General features: G+C 35.1%; 4 protein-coding genes across 5 annotated transcripts; 1 reads left to right on the top strand and 3 right to left on the bottom strand.

Moving 5' to 3' along the window:
- Positions 1-1,459: 1,459 nt before the first annotated feature.
- On the bottom strand, positions 1,460-2,161 carry LOC121236713 (vegetative cell wall protein gp1-like). The gene has a single exon (XM_041133142.1). The coding sequence runs from the start codon at positions 2,159-2,161 to the stop codon at positions 1,460-1,462; it is 702 nt and encodes a 233-aa protein (XP_040989076.1).
- A 1,730-nt stretch (positions 2,162-3,891) lies between these two features.
- On the top strand, positions 3,892-8,961 carry LOC121237827 (uncharacterized PE-PGRS family protein PE_PGRS54-like). Its single transcript, XM_041134718.1, has 2 exons — positions 3,892-6,537; positions 8,599-8,961. The coding sequence occupies exon 1, from the start codon at positions 4,200-4,202 to the stop codon at positions 6,321-6,323; it is 2,124 nt and encodes a 707-aa protein (XP_040990652.1). The 5' UTR covers positions 3,892-4,199; the 3' UTR covers positions 6,324-6,537; positions 8,599-8,961.
- A 1,132-nt stretch (positions 8,962-10,093) lies between these two features.
- On the bottom strand, positions 10,094-17,653 carry LOC121237202 (myb-like protein X). 2 transcript variants are annotated; one of them, XM_041133830.1, is made up of 12 exons: positions 17,285-17,653; positions 15,550-16,198; positions 15,423-15,456; positions 14,955-15,034; positions 14,597-14,656; positions 14,380-14,490; positions 13,881-13,961; positions 13,693-13,776; positions 12,095-12,569; positions 11,727-11,839; positions 10,998-11,028; positions 10,094-10,531 (listed from the first exon to the last, which is right to left on the bottom strand). In XM_041133830.1, exons 2-12 carry the CDS (start codon positions 16,126-16,128, stop codon positions 10,371-10,373), a joined length of 1,809 nt encoding a protein of 602 aa, XP_040989764.1. In that variant the 5' UTR covers positions 16,129-16,198; positions 17,285-17,653; the 3' UTR covers positions 10,094-10,370. The 2 variants fall into 2 exon arrangements, with proteins under 2 accessions (XP_040989764.1, XP_040989763.1); XM_041133829.1 differs by having other exon boundaries at positions 15,550-16,215; positions 17,285-17,652.
- Positions 17,654-20,611: 2,958 nt separating this feature from the next.
- Positions 20,612-22,478, bottom strand: LOC121236409. The gene is made up of 2 exons (XM_041132835.1): positions 21,898-22,478; positions 20,612-21,702 (listed from the first exon to the last, which is right to left on the bottom strand). Exon 2 carries the CDS (start codon positions 21,673-21,675, stop codon positions 20,917-20,919), a length of 759 nt encoding a protein of 252 aa, XP_040988769.1. The 5' UTR covers positions 21,676-21,702; positions 21,898-22,478; the 3' UTR covers positions 20,612-20,916.
- Between the last annotated feature and the right edge of the window lie 1,454 nt (positions 22,479-23,932).

Genomic DNA, 23,932 nt, shown 5'->3' with positions numbered 1-23,932 from the left:
TTTTGGAGGGGGGGAATTTTCATTCTATTGTGTCGCACATCCACTGTTAATCCATGGGTGAGCTACGTAGCAAAATATTACTGAAGGTTGTCTTGAGCCATTTATAAGCATGATCGGTGAGAAGATATTTCCTTGAAAAAAATATAATGATTAGATGAGATGAGATAATTTGTGTAACCAAACGAGTCTGCTAAAGTTGCCTCTAATGTGATCTTGTCACGTGATGGCCACGTCATTGATTTATCTAAAATAAAATAAAATTGATGCTTGTCTTGGAGCATTTATTGTGACGGGATTTTGTTGTTTGGATTCGCAAGGGAGCGAGAGAGGTGGGAGGGGAGGCGGGAGGGAATCGGATTTTTGTCATAAATGGAGCTATGTCGCTTTATTTCTTGAGCGGTGCTACTTTACTGCTTGAGTAGCACCGCTCGATGTTACTGTTATTTATAAAATTAGTTTTTTTTTATTTATTTATATTTTTTAATATATTTAAATATTTTTAAAAAAATATCAATACATTTAAAATTATTTTGTTCATATAAAATAAAATAAAAATACCGAACAATCAAATCAAACGATATAATTTGAGTGGCATAATAGAGTTTTCCTTATTTCTTATGCTCGGTGACAGGTGCTGTGTTGTGTCAAATGAGACTCTGACAACACTCAATTTAAAACGAACAAATGGGATAAATCGGGGTAACCTTATCTTGTCGGTATACTTTGCAGGCAGCAAAGTAGCAAGACAAAAAATGAAAATTCGTAACCCGTTTAAATTGTCCGAATATTGTAACGACGACTTTGAAGCTATTATAATTCTTAATCGAGTTCATAAAATTAGAACTTCATTTTGTGTTGATGTTTACAAAGTTATCTCTGCTACATGTACGCAGAAGTTTTATACATGATATTAACACGTTTTATATGCATGAAATTGTATAAATTTCGTGTGAGCTTTTGAAAAAAAATGTGGAAATCTTAATCCATATGAAATAAATATTTTTTTAACGGTGGATTCTATTTTTTATTCAAATAGAGTGTGTAAGACTTGCATATATCCTAATATATCTTCCTAATTTATAAGAGCAATGTTACGTACAGTTCTCAAATAAGAATTACATTTGCAAGCCAGTCAATTTTATTTTTAATTTTTTTTAAATTATAATAATATCCTTATAAAAATAATATTTTTTTTCATTTAATAAAGAGTTTACACATACATTCTCTATTTGATGAAAAAAAATATTATTTTTATAATGATATTATTAAAAAAAATTTTAAAATTTTAAAGATAAAATTAACTAAATTTATAATGTAATCTCTATTTATCGTTCAATAAAAATACAAAGAAGGTTTTATTAAAAAAAAAAAATCTGGTTACAATGCCAAACAAATGTGAATAATGTGGGACAGGCAGGGGGGAAAAGGGAAACAAAAAAAAAAAAGAAAGTCGGGAAAACTAAAAGGACAAAGCCGCCACAATACTCAATCCGCTCAAAATGATCCGTGCCTTGTAATTCGAATCCGAACCCGAGTCATCACTAACCGGACCTTGTGCAGTCTCCGTCGACAAACTCCCCGGCGCCGGACTCGGAGGACTACTGCTAGATGGAAACACTACTGGTGCCTCCCCAGGCGTCGCAGAACTTGATGGAATGTTCGCCGAAGCCTCAGGAGCGATGCCACTTGCTGGAACGTCTGCCGTTTCCGGGGGGCTCGCGGGTGTGGTACTCGGAGAAGAAACCGGTGCAGGGAACCGTATTGGAGAAGGCCCATTTGTCGATGGACTCTGGGTCGGAGAAACGATGGGCTTCGGCGGACTTGCTGGAGACTTTTCACGGGCAATGGAAGGAGATTTAACAGGTGAAGTCGACGGTGATTTCGCTGGCGAAATGGACGGAGATTTCGCCGGTGGGTTCGAAACGGGCGCGGGACTTGCTGGAGTGTACGTAGGCGGAGATACAGTCGGAGACTTCGAAGGCGATGCCGGAGAAATGGAAGGAGAAGGTGCCTGAGCATTTGACGGAGGGGGCGACTTTGCTGGTGGCGTCGTAAGTGTTGGGTTTGGCGAAGGAGCAGGCGCATTGTCTGCTTGTACCAGGCCGGACCGCGTGACACACAGAACAGACATATAAAGTAGAAGAAGAAGAAGCCTATGCATCTTTGGAAATCGAAGAGTGAAGAGAATCTATAGTGCGTTATGAATGTGTGTGTATCTTGAAGATTGTTTTCCGATGAATAAGAAAAAGGTTTCTGAGAGATTGAGGATTATATAAAGGAGTCTGAGACTTACATAAACGTTGTGACTTGCGATTTTCAGAAAATTTTGTCCAAGGAAAATGTGACCGTTGGCGTTGGGGCGGCGTGGGTGCATTCGTGACCGGCTATGAGGAGTGGAAGTAGCCGTTACTTGGAAGGATGCGACTCGCTAAACCGGTCAACTTGTCGGACTCGAGACAATCCTGCTTCAATTGGGTACATACACTTTTTACATAGATATTTTTTAGAACAAAGGAAAATGTTAAAAAAAAAAAAAAAAAAAGGTACATTTTGTGTATGTGTATGACATTCAGTTGATTTGATTCTTTGAAGTATAAATTTAGACAATATTTTTTTCTTGAATATAAGTTAATGAGATTTCACAATTTTGTGAAAGATTAACTAACTCTTATTATATATAATAAAAAAAATATTTGTAACCGTGAATTGTTTTGATCAGCTACTATATTTATTACTCTATAATTCATATCTTATAAAAAATACCTCACATTTTATGAAAAAAAAATTACCAGATATGGAGTATGGAAAGAAATAAATAATAACTGATGTATATCAAAACTCTATATATGTATATATAATAGAAGTAGAAGCCATTAGCTTAAGGATTAAAAGTCTATGAGCAATACTATTTTGTTGATAGTAATGCTTAGATATAATTTAATCTCGCATATTTTTAAAAATAGTTAGTGTGAAGTGTCAGCCAGTTCACTTCCAATTTCCGAAATCATTCACATATATAATTGATAGATAAGGCAATCTTAGAGGGGAATATGTTTCTTGGAATGAAAACACTCCACAAAGTAACTTGCAATAAAACTGAAAAGATCACCTTAAACTTGCAATAAACTGTGCCTTTCCATCCATAACTGAAGTTCCCCAGCCCTTAAATTTCTATGTATTTCTTTATTTAAATACTCAATAAGTGTGAAATGGTTGACGGCGAAGAGAATGAGACCACGACGCGTTTCGGTTAAAAATTATAATTTTCGTCATATTAATTATTAGAGAAATGATATTTGTAATCGTAAGTGTATAAATACTACATAATTATTTTTAAAAAAATAAATAAATATAAGATCTACATAAAAATAAATTAATTTTTTAACAATAAACTCTACTCTTTTTCAAAATGACTGTACGATATTTACATATTTTACAACTATATATAGTATTACTCTAATTATTAATAACTAATAGGTCAATATATATTATTACGTAAGCTAAAATTATAATTAGAAATATGATTTTTCATCTCATATTTAGTATAAGAATAATGATATAAATCTCAAAAAGATAAATCTTATATAAATTTTTTATAAAATAATAAATTTTATTAATAAATAATAATTTTTTTATACCTTTTTACTTTTTAAAATAAAGTCTATTTTTTTATAAAAATTTATATAAAATTTATCTATTTAAGATTTATACAAATAACTTCTCTTACCACAAATCATTTACCTTTCGTCCAGATAACAAATGGTAGATAGTCCAACCGAGCAGTCCAACTTCTGTTGGAAGTACTGATACGGTGGATCGGATGCGTACACCCATGGAAGCTTACCTTTGTCAATCCGTGGATTAGTTTTGGACCATTGGTAGATTTTTTTTTTTCCCGAGAGAGAGAGAGAGAGAGAGAGAGAGAACCCAGAAAATTCACACATTTGCTCACAAATTTCCAGATTAGGGTTTCTACAGGTCTTATCTCTATCTCTTAAAGACCGTATTTTTCTCCTGGTAAGATCTCGTGCCCAATCTGCTTTGTTTCTTGCTATGTATGTTTCCAGAAAATGCTTCCATTTGACTACTTAAACCACCCTCAAACTTCAACCAAAACGCACCTAAAACTTAGATAAAAGGCGGAGGAGGAACCGGGGGAGGGGGGGAGAACGTTTCTTTTGAAATACTGAAAATAAACTATGGATGACGGTGAGGGAGGGTTCGGGGAGGGCTCGGATCAGATGGATCAGTTCCATCGCAACGAGGCGATCTCGGCTGTTGCCGAAGAGGTTTTCCTTGGTGAAGAGGACGACGACTACGAGGATTTGTACAACGACGTGAATGTCGGGGAGGGGTTCTTACAATCTCTGAGAAAGGGCGAGGAAATAGGGCTTAGGAATGATGAGAAGGAGAAGGTAGAGTCGTTACCAAGGGTAGCACCGGAGCAGCACGGCGTGTCTATTCCAGGCGTTGGTGAGGGTAGTGGTGGCGGTGGGGTCAGGCCTTCTGGGTCTCAGACTAACCAAGGGGTTAGAGGAAGTGACGTGAAAGGGACGGATGGATCGGAGGCTGGTGGGGTTAGGATTGAGTTAGGGCAAGGGGGCATGATAAGTAAGATGAACGAGGTGGAGGAGCAAAGTGAGAATAATATTAGTAGTTTAGGGGTTCAAGGGATTGTTGGGGGGAAGCAATCACATGGTGGCGCTGTAGGGAATGTAGGGAAGGTGGGGAATGAGGCTTTGGTGAGGCAAACTAGTGGAGGAGGGGGAGGAAATGTGAATGGGATTGCTGGTAATGGGGTTGCTAATAATCGTGGTGTTGGTATTGTTGGTGGTGGCGTTATTGGTGGAGGAGGAGGAGGAGGAGGTGGTGGTGGTGGTGGAACAATACTGTTTGTGGGCGATTTGCATTGGTGGACCACAGATGCGGAACTGGAAGTGGAGTTGTGTAAGTATGGGCTCGTAAAGGAGGTGAAGTTTTTTGATGAGAAAGCGAGTGGGAAATCAAAAGGCTATTGCCAGGTCGAGTTTTTCGACCCAGCTGCTGCGACTGCGTGTAAGGAGGGGATGAATGGGCATTTGTTTAATGGTAGGCCATGCGTTGTTGCATTTGCATCGCCGTATAGTGTTAAGAGAATGGGTGAGGCTCAAGTGAATAGGAATCAACAAACGACAACAACTGCGCCAGCAAGGAGGGGACCTAATGATGTTGCCGGTAAGCCTAGTGGGAACAACATTGCAACAGGCGGGAATTATCAGGGTGGGGATAATAACAGGGGTTATGGGAGAGGGAATTGGGGAAGAGGTAACATGCAAGGAGGAATGGGGAATAGAGGGCTAGCTGGGCCAATGAGGAATAGGGGTGGGATGGGAGGGAGGGGTATAATGGGGAATGGTGGTAATGGGTTTGGTCAGGGTAATGGGTTTGGTCAGGGTATTGGTGCAACCCCGCCTTTGTTGCACCCTCAGTCTATGATGGGTCAGGGTTTTGATCCTGCATTTGGTGGGCCTATGGGGAGAATGGGTGGCTATGGAGGCTTTCCTGGTGGTCCAACGCCTCCATTCTCGGGGATTTTGTCTTCTTTTCCCCCTGTTGGAGGTGTTGGTTTGCCTGGAGTAGCCCCTCATGTGAATCCAGCATTCTTTGGAAGAGGGATACCCATGAATGGAATGGGGATGATGCCCACTTCAGGTGTTGATGGCCCTAACATGGGAATGTGGTCAGATCCTAGTATGGGTGCATGGGGTGGTGAAGATCATGGTGGTGGGAGAGCCGGGGAGTCTAGTTATGGGGAGGAAGCTGCATCTGACCATCAATATGGTGAAGCGAGTCATGATAGAGCAGGTTGGTCAAATGCTGTGAAGGAGAAAGATAGAGTTTCAGAAAGGGACTGGTCTGGGTCTTCTGATAGAAGATATCGGGATGATAGAGATCCAGGTTATGATAGGGACGGGCCTAGAGAAAAAGATGCAGGCCATGACCATGACTGGTCGGAAAGAAGGAATCGCGATGATAGAGATATTGGTCGAGAGCGGGAGAGGGAGCGTGATCTGGTCAGAGAGCGTTCTCGAGATCGGGACCGCGACCGTGAGAGGGATCGTGATAGGGAGCGGGACCGTGACAGGTACAGAGAAGACAGAGAGAGGTATGCTGATCATCATAAGTATAGGGACCATGAAATGGATCAAGAAGATGAATGGGAAAGAGGGCGGACTTCAAAGGCTCACACTCACAGTAAGTCGCGGATATCACAAGAGGAGGAACATCGTTCAAGATCAAGGGATGCTGATTATGGGAAGAGACGGAGGCTTACCTCCGAATAATGAAATCTTATGCTCCTTGTGTTATGCTATCCATCAAGAAAGGGAACACACAGAAACTTAACAAACTTTGGATTCATCATGCTCATTTGGATTCTCTTTCAAGTGGTGTTTGCAGTCCTTAATGTGTTGAGCCTCGTTTTCTCACTCCATTGCATTAAACTTCTTGATTGCATATTCATCACAGAAGCTTGGTTTTATTCTAGCGCGAAGAAATGTAAGTTCCCAAAATTCTGTTTCTTTTCCCTTTACAATTTGTTAGGAGTGTTCATGAATCTCCTCTGGAGGTGGCACTCGTGCTGTTGTGCATTAGATACAGTGCTTTTTGCACATATCGTGGCTTATTAACCTGTCAATGTAGTCAAGTATGCTCATTGTAATGCCAGTCTTTATTTTTAATTGATTTGTTTGTGCCATTTTTCCTGTTCTTTTTGTTATCTTTTCTGTCATTGTGTTACTGCTAAGACTGTAGAAAATGTAGTTTGTGCCTGACGGACCAGTTTAATACTTTCACAATATGGATATGCTCATGTTACTTAAAAAAATCTGTTCATATTGACACCTTTCATTTTGTAATATTTTGATGCTGCAATAAAATTGCATTACTTATACCAAAAATTGTTCTGGTGCCTATTTTGAATGATTTTTTATTCTGAGGAACTTGGCAAAAATGCCTATTTGGTTGTACTTGGTATTGTTTTCTGTCACCGCAAATTTAAAGAAAAAATAGTCTGTTTAATTTGGAATGGTGCTGTTTGTTAAGTTTTGACTTCAACAAGCTGTTATGCTATTGCTTCTAAAGTTACTACATTGTTCGTTTTTTAATTTATGCCTTGTTTGACTATGAGTAAAAGATTCTGTACTTTTGGTTTCATTTAAACCAGTGCTTTAATTCGCACTTTTGGTTTCATGTGTTAAATATAGAGATATTGTTTCTTTGACATATGTGTTCTCACTAAATTTATCATTTCGTGCATTCCATTTGTGTGAGCTCCTTTTCCTTATTCTAGTTTCTCTTGTCTTTAGGCCTTCATTTGCTTATGAGATTATGGTCAACATGAATGGGTGCAGAATGTGGCTATGATATCATTCATCATCACTACATTGATTCAACATTTTTATTCACTATAGTTTATTTATAAGAGGTGTCAATTGGCCATTGAAACTTCCCTCTCTGTTTGCTCTCACAATTTTAGAACCTTTGATAAATTAGCATTATTGTTACCAAGAGCAAGATTATTATGAAAATCTTTATTGCTTCGAGAAACGATAACATCAACGACATACAACTTGGTATATTAAACATTGTAGATCATCAAGGAGAAGAAAATATTCCGTCTTAAGGAGAAGTATAAATCCACCCTGGGTGTCTTCTGTGTGTTTATTTATTTATTTTTTAATGTTGGGTGTGGTGGGGGGAAGGTTCATCTTTCATCTGCCTTCAGTCACGAATTTATTTGGACATTACTTGAGACACGATGGGTGGGCTTTGGCGTGTACAAATCTCCATGTCTATACTTGGGCAATTTAGAGTAAGATGAACAGGTTTACTTTTAATGGTGGTGAGCTCGATGGAAACTCAATCAAAACTACTCCTAGTTTGCATGCATTGGGCACAATATATAGTGGTTCTGCCTTGGATTTTACTGCCCTTTTGAATTTGCAATCATAAGCACTCAAGAGGATGTAGTTGACATGTAATGATTTCTTGATATTTTTATCGTCCTCGAAAGAGGTTCAATGGTAGTCCCGTGACTGGCCAACCTGTATGTGGCATGCTAGAAGTCACCCTGATTAAGTCTACCTTCAAGTGCAGGCAACTTCTGCTTTATGCTGCTTGTAGTTGCATTACTTTATTATTCGCTGCTAGTTGCTAGTTGCTAGCATTAATTTTGATTGTGGCAGTGAGATCTAGTTTACATTTTATGCGTCCTTGTGGAACAACGACGGATTTAGCTGTTCCGATTTTTTCATATTAGACGTGATTAGTGATTACTTGCAAAGAACACGAGATATTTTTTATTTTTTAAATCTTATTATCTATGTTAGACCTTCATTTTGCTTTCTTATGATTACTTTGTGTGAGTTCTTTTGGTAGGTACTTTGTGTTAAGAGTTAGAGAGACTTGATATCAAACGTTTCCTGTCTTATCATTGTTGTTGCTTTCGTCTAGCAATTGGGCGCTGTGATGCTTCTCTTTTATTATTTATCGTTTTAAGAATTGACCTGATAGTTTCAAATGTATTTATTTTCTCACCTAATTTTTTCTCTTTCATAGCTTGAAAGACAATTGATAATGGAGAACAAAAGCTGTTCAGCAGATCTTCTGGTTTTGGGAGATAAAGAGGACTTCTAACTTGTACAAGGGAGAGTCAAAGGCATGGTGTTTTCTCGTTGCGTGATTGATATTGTAGTCGCATCCTTTTTCTTTCTGAGTTTTCAGCTTTCTTTTCGTTTTTGTTGTAGTCCATTAGAAAGAACCTGTTGAAACCAAAGCTGTCGAGGATGATATATCTTGAAATTGCTGTGAAATGTGCTAATATTCTAGATTTAATGTATGAATGGTGATGTACTAGGATTTAGCTGAGAGGACGACAGTAATGTGCCCATTTTCTGATTGTATTGTTATTGTTGTATCCTTTTCACCCCTTCATTTTGTTTTGTTTTGAGTTGACCATGTTAACAGCCCCTTTTTCTTGTTTTGTTTTTGGTTCTGTTGAAGATGTAGAGTTACTAACCATTCAATTAGTGCAATCATTTCAACCCGGAGAATTGTATAGTTCATTGTCTTTGTACATACCTCTTTATATGAAAGTTTTGATGAGTTTTCGTAATGTAAATACATACTCTAGTTTCTTCCCTCTTTTTGTTTTTTAATGCTTTTCAGCGGCTAATTTGTATTTTTCTCCCCCATCTGTTGTTACTACTCCATGAAGACAGATCAAATGGACCCAAGTCGATGCCATCCTTGTTGGATTGCTCGGATTAAGTACCCTTTGAAGTTCAGTACCTCATTGTTCGTTACATTTCCAACTCTCCCAATATTAGGAGATAATCTTGATGAATAAAGTTTAATAATATAGTAAAAGTAATAAATACTGAGATGATAAAGTTATAACAATTTAATTTATAAAAAATGAATGAGACAAAGTCGGTAAAAATGATGCATTTTTTGGTATTTGTTTTTATATAACATCTTTATTTAGTGACTTAATAATATTTTCAAATTAGGTGGGTGGGTTACAACCTTAAAAAGTCTTTTTGGACATTATCTCGTTTGGATTCAAGAAGTATTTTATCTCATTTCATTATTATAATTTTTTTAAATTTTCACATAAAATATAATATATAATTCAATATTTTCAAGTCTCAATTTAACTTTTTTAAATCTAAAAACAATAAGAATATTAAAAAATAATATTCTAACAATATTTTTTTCAAATTTCATTTAAAACCCTCATCCATCTTTAATCCAAACCAGCCAAATTGGAATTGTAGGTACTCTCTCCCTCCCCTCTTGGATTGATCATCCTCCCTCCTTATCATACATACATATATATATACATACATATATATATATATATATATATTTCATGTAATGTTTGCTCATTTTTACCATAAAAAAGGTCAACTATATAAAACACAACTCTCGGTGTCCTCGTTGGGATGATCCCATGATGATGCAATTGTTCTTGCACTTAAATTAAGGTTGTCACATAGCTCGGCAATTACCAGTCTACGCAAACCATATGAAGAAATGGTGATGACATGAATGAATCTGAAACACAATAGTCCTCCATGAAAGGTCACTTATATTGAGGACAGGAGAATTCCTACAATTTATGTTAATGTATACATACATTCAAGCCGCAATCCTACAGCACAGCTCGAGTCCTCTGCTAATTTCTAGTAACTACTGGTTTGCTTTCAGGCAAATAGTGTATTCTATGAGATTTTGAGCGACGATGGGAGTAAGTGGGCATAACTGGAATTAGAAAGGAACATACAAATAGCTAACTATTTCCCTGCAGTCGCGTTCAATCCTATTGTTCAGGTTTCCACTTCTTGGCTGAAAGACTGGTTTTCATCTTTTTCGGCATCACCTTCTCCATCTTCGTCATCTGCCTCATCAGCCAGTTTAGTAAGCTCTGCCTGGATCATTAGCTTTATAGATGACTTTCTTGGGGTGAGATCCATATTGAACTTCTTACCTGAAAATTTGTCAAGAGTTTTGTTAGCCACCAACTAATGCTAAGAAGAGCTTATCAAACCTCTGTCCATTGATTGTAAGGTTTTTATTTCAAAGGTTTCTAATAATTTTTTCGATAATAAACCAATAGTGGATCAGTTCATAAAAATGAAAACTGATAAAAATAGGTTATCATATCAACTGAATGTGGACCTTTCCCCAGATCTTAAATGTATATTTTAACCACGCAATACATAAATTACAGTAGCGGACATTGCCACAGTTTACTATATAATGCAGCAGATGAAAGTTTTAATCTTTTTTTTTTTTCGTCATCAAAATATGTAGAGCTCAGACAAAGGTGTAATTCAATATAATCCAATTCAAGAAATCAATTTTTGTTTGATAAGTTATTCATTTTGTTTTATAAGTTATTCAAGAAATCATAAACCACTACCATAGTGAAAATGAAGATGAAGACATCATACCAAGTTGCGTCAGGATATCGGTAAAAGTGGCCTGCAAAATAAAGCTATACAATTTATTTAAGCACGACACAACCATTTAATAGCAAATATGATTAAGGTATTAAACTCAACAAAGCCTTTAATTAAAACAAATTTCAAGAGAATTACCACAACATAAAATGTTTCCACATCCTCTCAGTTTGATTACCAAGATGTAGGAAATAAAGCAAGCTGGAAATATCACTAACAAAAAAAAAAACATGCTGGAAATATTGCAACAGGAATCCATTACAACCTCTTATTATTTAATAAACATCCAAATACCTCAGCAATTAAAATGCCATTTTTCTCTATCTTTTTGTGCTCCTACTCGTAATGACATGTAATGAAATATAGGCATGCATTAAGATGTTGAAAGAGAAACATCAGGGAGAGACGGATAGACAAGCATGCATACAATGATATATAAACGTTGATACTTGAATACATATATAGTCGTGAAATTAATTGTATAATGGCTTCAAAAGATGAGAATCTAAAAATCTTAAGCTACAGAACTTGCAGGAGTTTAGGAAGAATAAATGTAGGCCCACAAAAGCATGTCCAGCACGATTACCGTAACAGCATGTCCAGCAATACTTCATTCTTGCAGGCTAAATACAACAACTCAGCATGATTACCACTTTTAGTCAAGATCATTCTGAATTTCCATTACAACCATTATAGACAATATCGATATCGACAGCTTACCGTATTAAAGTCAACTTCTTTAAGAATTTCACAAATTGCATCCCTCAACTTATCATCACTTGGCCTGAGTTTCTCTTTTTTGACCTTGTCCTTCACTTTAGCAGCCTTTTTGCCTAAAAGAACAATAACAAATTTTTAGTGTTGCTGATTATGACCTAAAATAATATAGGAGCTTCATAATTCCTCTGTTTAATTAAGTTCAGTTCACAATTACAACTTATTTCTAAGCAAAAAATTTAGGCAACTATAATATTAATTGCATATCTTCAAATATATTAGCAAAACCATTATTTTTCAGTCCATCGTACCAACAGAAATACCACAACAGTATGCGAGCAATAAGGGGAAGGAGAGAACATGACTTGTACCAGATTTTTCCCTGGAGACAGATCTAATTTGAGTTGAAGCTTTTTCTTTTGCCGCAACCTTTTCATTTTTCCTCGTCCTTGAGAATGCTTTTGGATTTGTATCATTGTCATCATCACCCCTGGAGCGTTTAGAAGATGATTTCTTGGGTGTTCTTTTAGGAGGTATACTGGATTTAGTTGGAACTGTGATTTTCTTGGTTTTAGCTTTCCCAGCAGTTTCCTTTTTTCTAGTTGATGTTTTAGAACTTCGTTTGTGTTTCTCCACCTCCTCTTCAGATTCATCTTCAGAATCAATTTTCTCCTCATTTTCAGAATGCTTAGGCATCTCATCGTCAGATTTTTCTGGAACACCATTCTCATCCTCCTCCGCTTCATTTTCTTCATCCTCTTTCTTTTCCTCTTCGTCAGACTCGTCCTCCGCTTCAATTGAACTCTTTTTCTCCTCTTTTGATGTATCCTCAGTCTTTCTTGGGCTCTGGTGAATGGGTCAAAATTTTCAAAATAGAACAAAGGACAAATGGAAAAAGATGGTACAAAAATTTTCTATATAGACAAAAAGACAATGTGAGTTTTCACATCCTTCAGTTTCTTTTTAATCCCTAGGATATATACAGTTTAGTTCTTCTCAAGGAGTTTGAAATCCTATAATGATCAAGCATATTTTAGACATGCATTAGCCTTTGCTTAGTCCAGTAAAAGAACTTAAAAAATTGTAAATATACAAGAATAGATTGAAGAAAGGTTTACATATGACAATAAAAGCAACAGAAAAAAACATGAATATAGCAGAAGTCACAACCACCCTTCTTTAAACTGGGCGTTTCTCCTATGTATACTTATCCCCAATATACTTGGGTTGTGCCCCTAGCAATCTTTAATAAAATGTGGTGTCTTTACATAGATATGTCTGTGTGCATAAAGAAGTCGCAAGACACCTACTGATCCTATTGAAATGCAAACCCCTGGCTGTGGACACACTTGGGAGTTAGATCGAGACCAAATACAGTCTCTCCCTCTCAGCCTATTACTTGGAGTCCTTCCTCTCTCCTACCTCTAAAATCCAATTTATAGGTATAACTGAAACAATGAAGAGCTTTTTTCTTTTAATAAGTAAAACAATGAAGAACTTAGTCAAGAAAAAAAAAAAAAAACTGAAACAATTGAAGAATATTAATGGATCACAACCACACAATCAAATTAGCATTGTGTCAGAAACATATTTGGAGGGATTCTTGAATCCCGACAGCATATCAAACTTATAAAAAAAAGAATATAATCAAAACTATAACAGCTATGCTATGAAGTAAAACGGACTTGGAAAACATCATGGCCAAGGCCAAGGAAGGAGGACCGCTTACACTCTTACAAGATTGCCAGATGATATGGAATACCATAGTATTCACTTATACAACTTTACGATGGACTAGGTTGGCAAGACATTGTAGTGGGGAAAAAAAAAAGGAAAATGTCCAACCCAAGAAGGAAATGTCTATATATAATTTCCACCCCGATCTTACCCAATGAAGAGGGAATTACCAATTTTACTGTCCTTCTTTATCTCAAACCATATTTTGACGTCAATGAGATGAGAATAACACCTTTGCTGAACGTTTTGAAGCTGCACTTCCAGATGATGAACTTCCTCTGACCACCCTCTTCCGTTTTTTGGTGGATTTACTTGACTAATTATCATAAAAGGATAAAAAAGTATGAGGATCCATTACAAGATATAAATTCTTTGTAAAAATGGAAGGTCAGTAGAATATTAGTGGTCACGTAAACAAACCTTCTCTTTTTCTGCAAGAAGCACAGTATTTGTAGCATGAGGGGCCACCAAAAAGTCTATCAGCTTAGCAACAATGTCCTCCTGGATGTGCACTTTCAGCTCATTAAAACAATATCCCTTGACATGTAAAGCTTGAAGAGCATCAAAGCTAGCTCTTAAACACATGGTGCAAATGTATACTCATAGCAACTTTGGTTTCAGTAGAAAATATTCAAACTGTGATTAAACCCGGACAGCAAAGAGTGCAGGTGACACCACATCACTGAAACTATCTGGCTACTCGGTTTACATGTTCACATGAACGAAAGGGTGATTAATAATACCCAGATTAATCAATTTGCAGCATATAATAAACAATTGAAAATCTTCCACCACCAGCCTCCTAATTCAGTTAGTGAAAACTAAAAGAACCAATGTTTAAAATTGGGGCCGGAAAACAGATTCATTCAACCACAATTACATTCTAGAATCAACATGCAAAAGTAGCAAATCAACAAACCTTCCTTGTAGTAGCCTTGGCAATTGGAATGTCAAGGACATCACAAAATTCTGACAACTTCTCTTTGTTACACTTGTCAAATTTCTCTTTAACTTTGATCATCTGTTTTTCCTGTATTAAATGGAATCTCAGAAAGATCAAGTCTGCCACACTACAGCTTGCTATAAAAGCTCATACAAAGGAAGGATGTTCATTCATAAATATTTAATCCTTTTACCTCATTTTCATGCCACACAAAACCAGAAAACTGAGATATATTATTCTTAACCTGAATAGCCTGCAAAACCAAAAGTAGAAATTTACATTGAAGCAAGATTGGTGTAGTCAATGGTAACATCTTTATATATATATATATATATATATATATATATATATATATGACGTAACGATAATTTAAGAATAATACGTCCCCATCGGGGTCTTAGCCAATGGTTACATCCTAGATGAACCAAAACAAAGAATCAAATATTCTGCCTTACGCAGTTCACCATATAACCAACTAGAAAGGTGGAAAAAAGAGCAAAGCCAAATGTATATGCAGAAACACGCACTAAAATCCTCAGAATATGCATTACCTTCCCTCTCCTTCCAAAGAGAATTGTATGAAGCAGTTTGAAAGTGTCATCAGTCTTTCTTCTTGATAGCTTGAATGCAACTGAAGGAGAAAACATACTCAGGTTCACTTAATTTCATCTACTGCCCGTAGATATCATACACTCACAACATGATTTGCAGAATATTTGGTCCATAAATATCTCAATGCATGCCTATAAAAGCCAGGCTTTTTACCGTTGGATATTTTTATTATTATAAACATATTTTTTCTTCATCCTTGCCTTAGAACAGGTAGATCTAGTAAATTAAAGAGCTTGATCAGGTATAGAAAATTTAAAAAGAATGTATGAATAATCAGCCTATCTGAATTAATATCAGGTTGGGACAGAAAAAGGAAAAAAAAGATTTGCACATAGTATTATAATTTTTTTTTAAAATATATATATAAGGACTGCAGACGTGTTGTTAAAATAAGTTAATAAGCATACCGTTAGGAATATCTTTAAGTAGGGTACCACAGCCCTGCAATTTCAAAGGTAAATTATGAAGGGGAAAAAATCCTCAGCAAAAATACAATTTGAATTTTACGGAATAAAAAAAACTTTAAAAAGTTACCTTTTCAATTTGGAATTCCTTGGCTGCTTCTTTCTCAATTGATGCCACCAGCCTTTCAACAGATTTCCTTTCACGTACGGGGCGGTCAATAGTTGGAGTCCTTGGCTCTGGCTCCTTCTTCTCTTTAACTTCCTTTGTCTTCTCTTTTGCTTTCTCTTCAGTCTTTCCTTTCCCGCGCTTCTTTGACCCCTTTGCTGCCTTACTCTCTGCTTTCTCATCATCCTCGTTTTCTTTCTTCTCGGCCACATCAGCCTTTTCATCCACTTCGTATTTAGAGTTTTCCTTTTCTTCAATCACTTCTTTTGCATTTGGACTAGCATCTTCTTCCATTGTCTCTGTTTTCTGATCCTCTGTTACTTCTTTTTCATTTTCTTCGTTGCTTTCCTTGTTTTCTTTTACTTCTACATCTTCATCAATTTTCGCAGCCTTGTACTTCTCATCCTTCGTATCTTCTTCCATGTCTTCTACTCCCTTTTTCTCCTCTTTCTCCTCGGTCACAGCTTTATTCATTTCCTCTGGCAGGCTAGTCCCATTTGCTGCTGTCTCAGCAACTTCGGCCACTGCATTCTCCTCACCCATAATCAACTTAAGTCAAGCAAATGCTCCAACAGCAGATGCCTTTTACCCCCTCCTAATAGAACTTGTCAAGCTTGGACAACAAAATAACTGCAGTTCAAAAAAATACCATGAATGATGGTTGAAGTCAAGAAAGCAGAAAGACTCAAAAGGGTTGAATAACACTGTCTTTTAGTAGCACTGCCCTAAATTTTGCCCTTTCAAGAAAACAATAAATTCGTACATTTGACGAAACAATTCCATGGATGGCACCCTCAAGTTGTGGTGCAAACCTGGCCCTTTGAACCAATATACTCCTCAAATAATAACCCACGGCACAAAATGTATCCTTGAAAAAAATTCCCTCACCATTAAACTCAAATGAACTACAAATGCCCAGAACAAACAGACCCACAGAGTAAAATCTAACATAATTTGGAAAACAGGTCAAAATGAAAGCCAATGTATAAGGAAATGGGCTATGTTGAAAGACGTCCACCAACAATATTTTCAAGAAGAACATACAATTACAAGCGTAAAGTAGCAGGCGTAGTGGATTAAAGTGCAATTGCAGATAGCTTAACATAATACAAAATCCCCTCTCCCCCAAACAAGATCTACAAAAAGGTCAGAAACTTGAAGACAGCCACCAAAAGAAAGAAAACATAAAAGTGACAAATATGACAGTCAAAATAAACAAAATTAAAGCAAGAATAACATCTAAATGACTACCAACCGACGAACAAACTATAAAAAAAAAAAAAAAAAAAATCAAAACTTTTAACTTGCGTGCAGCTCTAAAAGTGTAAAACTCAGCTAAAACAAACCTCACACTGACATGAGCCATGGTTCAGCTAAGCCAGCTGAACCCCTGGTTTTCTCAAGCCTAAATGGCAAGAAAAAAAAATCTTGAATCCAAATTCAGAATCTCTGAACGTTTCTACATTTTCTCGTCGACCAAAGAGAACTAAATACCAATTTCACAAATAAGAAAAATTAAAAAAAAAATAAAAACAGAAAACGAACCTAAAAGGCCAAAATTTTACGGAGAACCATCTCAGAACCCTAAGCTCTGAACCACAAATTCCATACCAGATCACTAAGAAAATTAACAGGAAAGAAAAAAAAATAAAAGAATCGTGACAATAATTGAAAGAAGATTTGTGTAATACTGACTTACAGAGAATCTGGATATAATTTTTATTGGTGAATTTGAAGCCTTCTATCAGATAGTCTCCGTCTCTGTACTCTCTGAGTGTACTCCGAGTAGGGGGAACAGGTTCTGCTGCTCTCTCTCTCTCTCTGGGGGGTATTTTCGGGATTTAGCCAAGTTTGGACTTCAAATCCGGATTTAAAATACAGAAATTCCACGTCGGAATTTTGGGGTGTAAGAAGCGGGTTTGGAAGTTTGAAAACGGAAAGAAGAAAACGGACGGCTGATATGGTGTTTGGATGCTGTCTGTGAGATTAAACGGCCGATAATGACATCTGGCAGCATGGTGGGAACGAAGTCGAAGGTATTTGTCAGCGGTTTTAGGACAGACGGTTGAAGACGCTTCCGGATAAACGAAAATCTGGAGAAATTCCACCATACAGTACACATTTATTTTTATTTTATATATTTTTAATTTTTTCTTCAATACATGTATAGAGGAAGTAGAGTGCAACCGGTCAGATCTGATTTTGAATAAAATTTAGTATTAAATTAGTATGTACTGATGCCCATTTTACATTTTTACAAATCGACCGTATACTAATTATCTCCTAAATTGATACTTTCGATTTTTACCTATTCAAGTCCGATTCCGTCTGATTTTTTTATTTTAAAATATATATGCTAATTTATATATAGATTTTAAGCATATTACTAATAGTAATATAGTATTAGACTATTAGCATTAGACTATAAAATGTAAATTATAATTAATATATATTGTATACTTATATATATTGGTATTACTAATTTACTAATATATTATGTATTATAAAAAAAAAAACATTGAGAATTTATTAGGCCATAAAAATTGGGTAATAATATTTGAGTATTTTTTTTTTGGTAAATAATATTTTAGTGATCTTATTTACAACTTTAGTATATAAATTCAAATCTTTTGATATTTAGGATTTTTTTCAATTAATGTAAATTATCAATTTCAGTTTAAAGTTTTACAATTTTAGTTTATTTTTAAATTAATTTATATTATTATATATATAATATTAAAAAAATAATTTAAAATATATATTATATAGAACCGGTCCGGTCCGATCCTAAAAAATCTAAAATCGGCCGGATTGATTCCAACCGGTTTTGCTATTACGAAAACCAATTCTGGACCGATTTGACAGTTCGGACAGGTCCAGTCCGGTTTTCTAGTTTTGTTTTACACCATTAAGAGTAAGGCTACTAAATGGAATAATTCATCTATAATGCCACAATTAAACTTTAATTATTTAAGCAATTTTGATTTTGAATCGACAATTTACTATAAGATTATAAGATGAGTTATTTTATTCTCAAATCGATATATAAAATGCACAACTTATATTACTAAAATGATAAATTTTGATTTTTATGATTTAAATTGTAAAATTTATTTTTTAAATCAAATTATATTATATAAATCATCAATTTGATAATATAATTTTTTTTTATATATAAATGTAGTAATTTGAATAGGCATAATCCATATATATCTCATGGGAAAAATATTGGGAGCAGCCACTTTTGTACACTCTACGTGACATCATCCAAACCATATATCTCTCAAATTCGAAATTATTACCAGACTGAGAGAGAGACAATGAGAGAGAGTCGATGAAGGATGAGAGAGAGAGTCGAGGAGAGAGAGATGATGAGAGAGAGAGCTGCTAATGAGAGAGAGAGAGCTGGAGAGAGGGATGATGAAAGAAAGAGGGGTAGAAGCCATAAGGTCTGGTGCGTTTTGCACAAAAAAAAAAAAAACAAAAGACTAGAAACAACCATATAGTATGAGTAATGTGTGCACAACTACAATGAATGTCTGGTAGCAATACTCCTATCTCATGATATATAGTGGATATTTAAAGGATGTGTATGTAGATTCTTGCCTTCTTGATTGTTATCATAAAAAAGATAAGTGTTCATGAAAATAAATTTATAAATTGATATAAATTCATATAATATATTAGATTTATTTTATAATGAAAATAATTTTATAATTTAATATATCACATTAAATAAAAATACATCTATAAAAATAAAATTCATAAAAATAAACTTTTTTGTAGCTAAATAATTGATCTATAAAAATACGTCTCGTTATTTGTGAAAATAAAAAGAATGCATCTCGTCAGTTTACGAATGCCATGAAATATCAAAAGGACAACTTTACAACTTTAGGCTTCATTTGATATATAAATTCATCTCAATTTATTATTATAATTTTTTAAAATTTTAATATAAAATATAATAAATAATTTAACATTTTTAAATTTCAAAATAATAATATTATTAAAAAATAATATTCTAACAATATTTTATCATCTCAACTCAACTCAGTTCAACATCTAAACGAAATTTAAAACTCGTTTGGATGCTTAAAATATATCAAATTGTGTGTTGATAAATTATTTAAATATAACATTTAAATATTGTTTTTATTTTAAAGTTTAAAAAAGTTGTATTGATTTTTATATTTTATTTTATAGTTTGTAAAAATTGTAATGATCACTCGGTAATGGTGATTAAATAAAAATGTTAAAAAAATTAAAAAATATATTATATTTGAATAACGTATGAAAATAAAATAGTAGAAATGATATTTATAGGACAAATATTGCACAATCCTTTTAAAAGAAGTGAATAAATATAAAACTTACATAAAAAAACTAACTTTTAATAAAAAATTATATATTTTTTTTAAAAGATTACATAACGTTTATATACTTCACGAATTTATTCATAAAATAATAAAAAATTTAAGAATTTATAATCTCACCGCATTAATGTTGAGTACATTTGGACTCCCCGGTTTGAATATCGGGCTTATAAGCCACTTTAGGGCTTGGGGGGAAATTATGGCCCAAGTGTTTCCATGGGAACTCCAGCCGAGGTTCACTTTTCAGCAAATCCTCTTCATATGTATTGGTTGAAATAATTTGTTTTGGAGCTTAAAATTGGTGTAAACTAATGAAAAGGCCACCCCATTCCCTTTCAAATAGTTCATAGAAACCTTTTGACACATAAGAGAGAGAGAGAAAAAAAAAAGAAGTAGATCATAAAAATGTTTGTCTTTCTACATTTTAAAGCCTCTATCGATTGATATAAAGACTTTAATTCTTTTCCCGATAGAATAATTATTTTCATCAGTTACTATTCATCCCCACATCTCTAACCTGACAATTTTTTCTTTTTTTTTTTTCTTGGTGATAAGCAAGCAACTTAACAAAATAGACTGGATCCTTTTCAGGGGAAACAAACAGGGCCTCAGCGGTGCCTATGCACATCACGGGAAAGAACATGAAAAAGTGCAAATCCAACTGGGATTCCATGCCAAGCAAAATCATCCAAACAAGAAAGCCTCTTTTACTTTGTTTATCCTTGAGTGCTTATTAAGGGATTATAAAAGCAAAAAAGGCTAAGCTAGGCGTGCTCTACTAGTCAAGAGTCAAGCCTTGTAGAAAAGGCCAAGTAAATGAAAGGCAGAAGTCCCACAACTGGATTAACAAAAAACTAACAAACACCTATACCCTCATCTGAACCCTAATCCTCTCATGATCATCATTCATTGAGATCAAAACTTGCAACCAATTGATCTCTTTACAGTGCTAGTTTCAATCTCTAACCTTGAACATTTGATGGGGTCCCTTTGAAAGATCAATCTCGATCAAATTTTCTTCCTCATTCATTTCATTGATCTCTGTCAAGAGCTCCATTAAGCTTTGTTGCTGGAAAATTGAATCCGGCAAGAGATCATGAATATTGGAGTACTGTGGCTTTTGCTTTGGCTCTTGATCATGATCTAGGACACCTGACTTGCTGCCCGGAAGGGATATTTCAATGAGGCTATCATCATCTTCATCAGAAACCGAAACATCCGAGATTGCCTCATCTTGTTCCATATAGTTGGAACCCATCAGATTGAGATCAAAGTTTTCACCTATTATAGAGTCATTGCTGCTTTCACTGTCTGATGAAAATAGAATATCCAGAGGCGATTCATCTTGGTGCTCTTGCATCAGACCATTTTCTTGTTGTCGGGTGGCCTTGGTCTTGCTAGCTGTTTCTAGTAATGGCTCATGAAGTGTGTCTCCAACTTCTTTTCCATGCAGGATTTTCTGGTGACAGATGAGATCCTCATCATCTTGCACTGGATTATAATCCAAAATCACCCTTTTCTTCTTGAATGTGACAATGAACATGGTTGATAGAACCAAAATTGGAATGCTAAGAAGGAAAGGAGACAACCCAAAACTAACATGGAATGTGATAACTAAAGAAGGAACAAGGACTGCAATACATAGCCCAAAGGTTCTGGAGAAGCACAAGGAGGTACAGATTCGATTCTCAGCTGTTTTTCCCATGTCCAACATTGATAACAGAAGGTGGGAAAGATGGGCCTAACAAAAATTAGCAGAAACAGATGAAAAAAAGGTTGGATTGCAAGAAGTATAATTCAAAACTATGATAAATCTTTTGGAAGGTTTTTTACCACATGCTAAGAAATGAGCCAAAGACAAATTGGTGCTTGCTAAAGAATAAGTCAGAAAGTAGAAAGATCATATGAAAATAGCATGTGAACAGCTTCCATTTACCTGATCTGAGCTTCCAAGGAAAATGTAGCCCTGCAGCAAGAAGCTTTAATCAGGCGCTGAAATAACTAGCCGTTTCCCAGTTTCTCTCACTTCAAAGACATAACTGGTTCTTCTGTTTTCACTAACACCAAACAGTTTGTTCTCATCTGCAATCGATTCTCTAAAAGAAAGCAAAACCCTTGTTTTCCACTATCGTTTTTACAACCTCAAAGCCTTGGAATTACCAAATGCATGTCGAACGTGTCTCTGCTCCCCACATGCCCACAAATTATGAGACCCTTCAAAACAATAGCAACTTACAAGAATGAGAACTCTATGATCTATATACAACTGCTTTCAGGAAGGGTAAAAATCCTTAATTTTTCACTTTCTTCTTTCCACAAGCCAACAAAACCCACTAACAAAAAGTGAACACACTAAAAAAGGCAACTTCAAAGTTTTCCTTAATAATCACCCTTCTAGCTAACAAATTTTCCCAGCAAACAAGCATCAAATAAGCAGAGTTTGTTTTTTCCACGGACTATATTGCAACCCAATGGATTGCTCTGAATCAAAACCTTTACAAAAATGAAATCTAGTGCTAGACTTGAAATAAGGATCTGCTAGTATTTATTTATTTTTTAATTTTCTTTCCATCATTTTTTTAACATCTTAAAGAGTTCCACTAACATTTTCCTGAAATAATAGCACCCCACCAATTTTGTCAGAACTCAGAAATTCTACTTGAAATGTAACAGTTCTCAGTAATGATGACCCATTTTCAATTGTCTGCAACACAACTCACGAGTGTTAAAATTTGATACATTCAACGTTTCTTCATGTCCTCCAAGTTTTAATATAAGCCCATAACCATGAAGAGACCCTTTGAACGGTTTTGTCAGGTGCCATTACTCCTATTTTGTCACAATTAGCAAACAGAGGGAGGTGATAAAAGGGTGCAAAGCAAAGCATTCACTGCATTGCATTTTGGGAAATTGCATACATTCTTGATTCAATAAACAAAGAAGGGTATCATTTATGAGCATATTATATACAAGTATTGCTATAGATTAAAGAAATAAAAGCAGACGGTCACAAACACCGGAATTAGCAAAAGAAGAGGTGTCACTGCTGGATTTGGGAACCTTTTGCTGCTTTCAAACAATGCCTCGGGCTAATCAATTTCTCGTGCTCATAAAGTAATTATGTATGTAAGAAGATTTCCGGATATCGGCAGTCAAAGATTTGTTAATCCAGGTCAAGCTGGTAACAGGGGATGACCAACCAACATCGGAGCTTGTGCACTTTGAGTTTGACTCGCATTCCGATATCCATGTTCCACTTTTGCTTCCATGGCATTTAAAAACAAATGGGGGCGGCTACTATGCCGCCCCATTTTGACGTAATTTTTTTTTTTTCTTTTCATATTTTTTTAACATATTTAAATATATTTAAAAAATAAAAAAAATACATCAATACACTTAAAATTACTTCCTTAACCATTAAATAAAAAAAATAAAAAATAAAAAAATAAATTTTGATTAAGTGTCAAATAGAAATGTCAAATTAAGGAGACAAGTAGACTTTTTCAAAACAAATTTATCATTTTTTTTCTAATTATATTTAGAAATTATTTAAATATTTAAATAAAATAAAATAAAATAATTTTTAATGAATCGAATAAAATATTTTTAAAATAACGAATTTCATTATTGTTTTATAATAAGTTAAGCTCACCACTACGACCGGATATAAAAACTTAACGGTTCCCATCTGTAATCCACAAATCTGTGGGTGACCGCACGGGAATTATTCCCATGGTAAGTAATTACATTAGAAACTGATAACTCTCATTTTCCACTGTCGGATTTTAAATATGAATGGAAATCATGTACTGTGGGTCCGACACTCCAACCTCCGATGTTGACCAAAAGACGCTCGTGATCAAATCTAATTATGATTCATTATAAACTTACCCAACCCCTCCTGATCTACCATGCCACGTACTCAAATTCTCCTTTCGTGAAATCACGAGTTCACCCTCAATCCCTTCACA

Source organism: Juglans microcarpa x Juglans regia, chromosome 6S (genome assembly GCF_004785595.1).
Source record: "Juglans microcarpa x Juglans regia isolate MS1-56 chromosome 6S, Jm3101_v1.0, whole genome shotgun sequence".
Taxonomy (NCBI): domain Eukaryota; kingdom Viridiplantae; phylum Streptophyta; class Magnoliopsida; order Fagales; family Juglandaceae; genus Juglans; species Juglans microcarpa x Juglans regia.
Note: the sequence above shows the minus strand (reverse complement) of the source record. Positions and strands in the feature narration are given on the sequence as shown.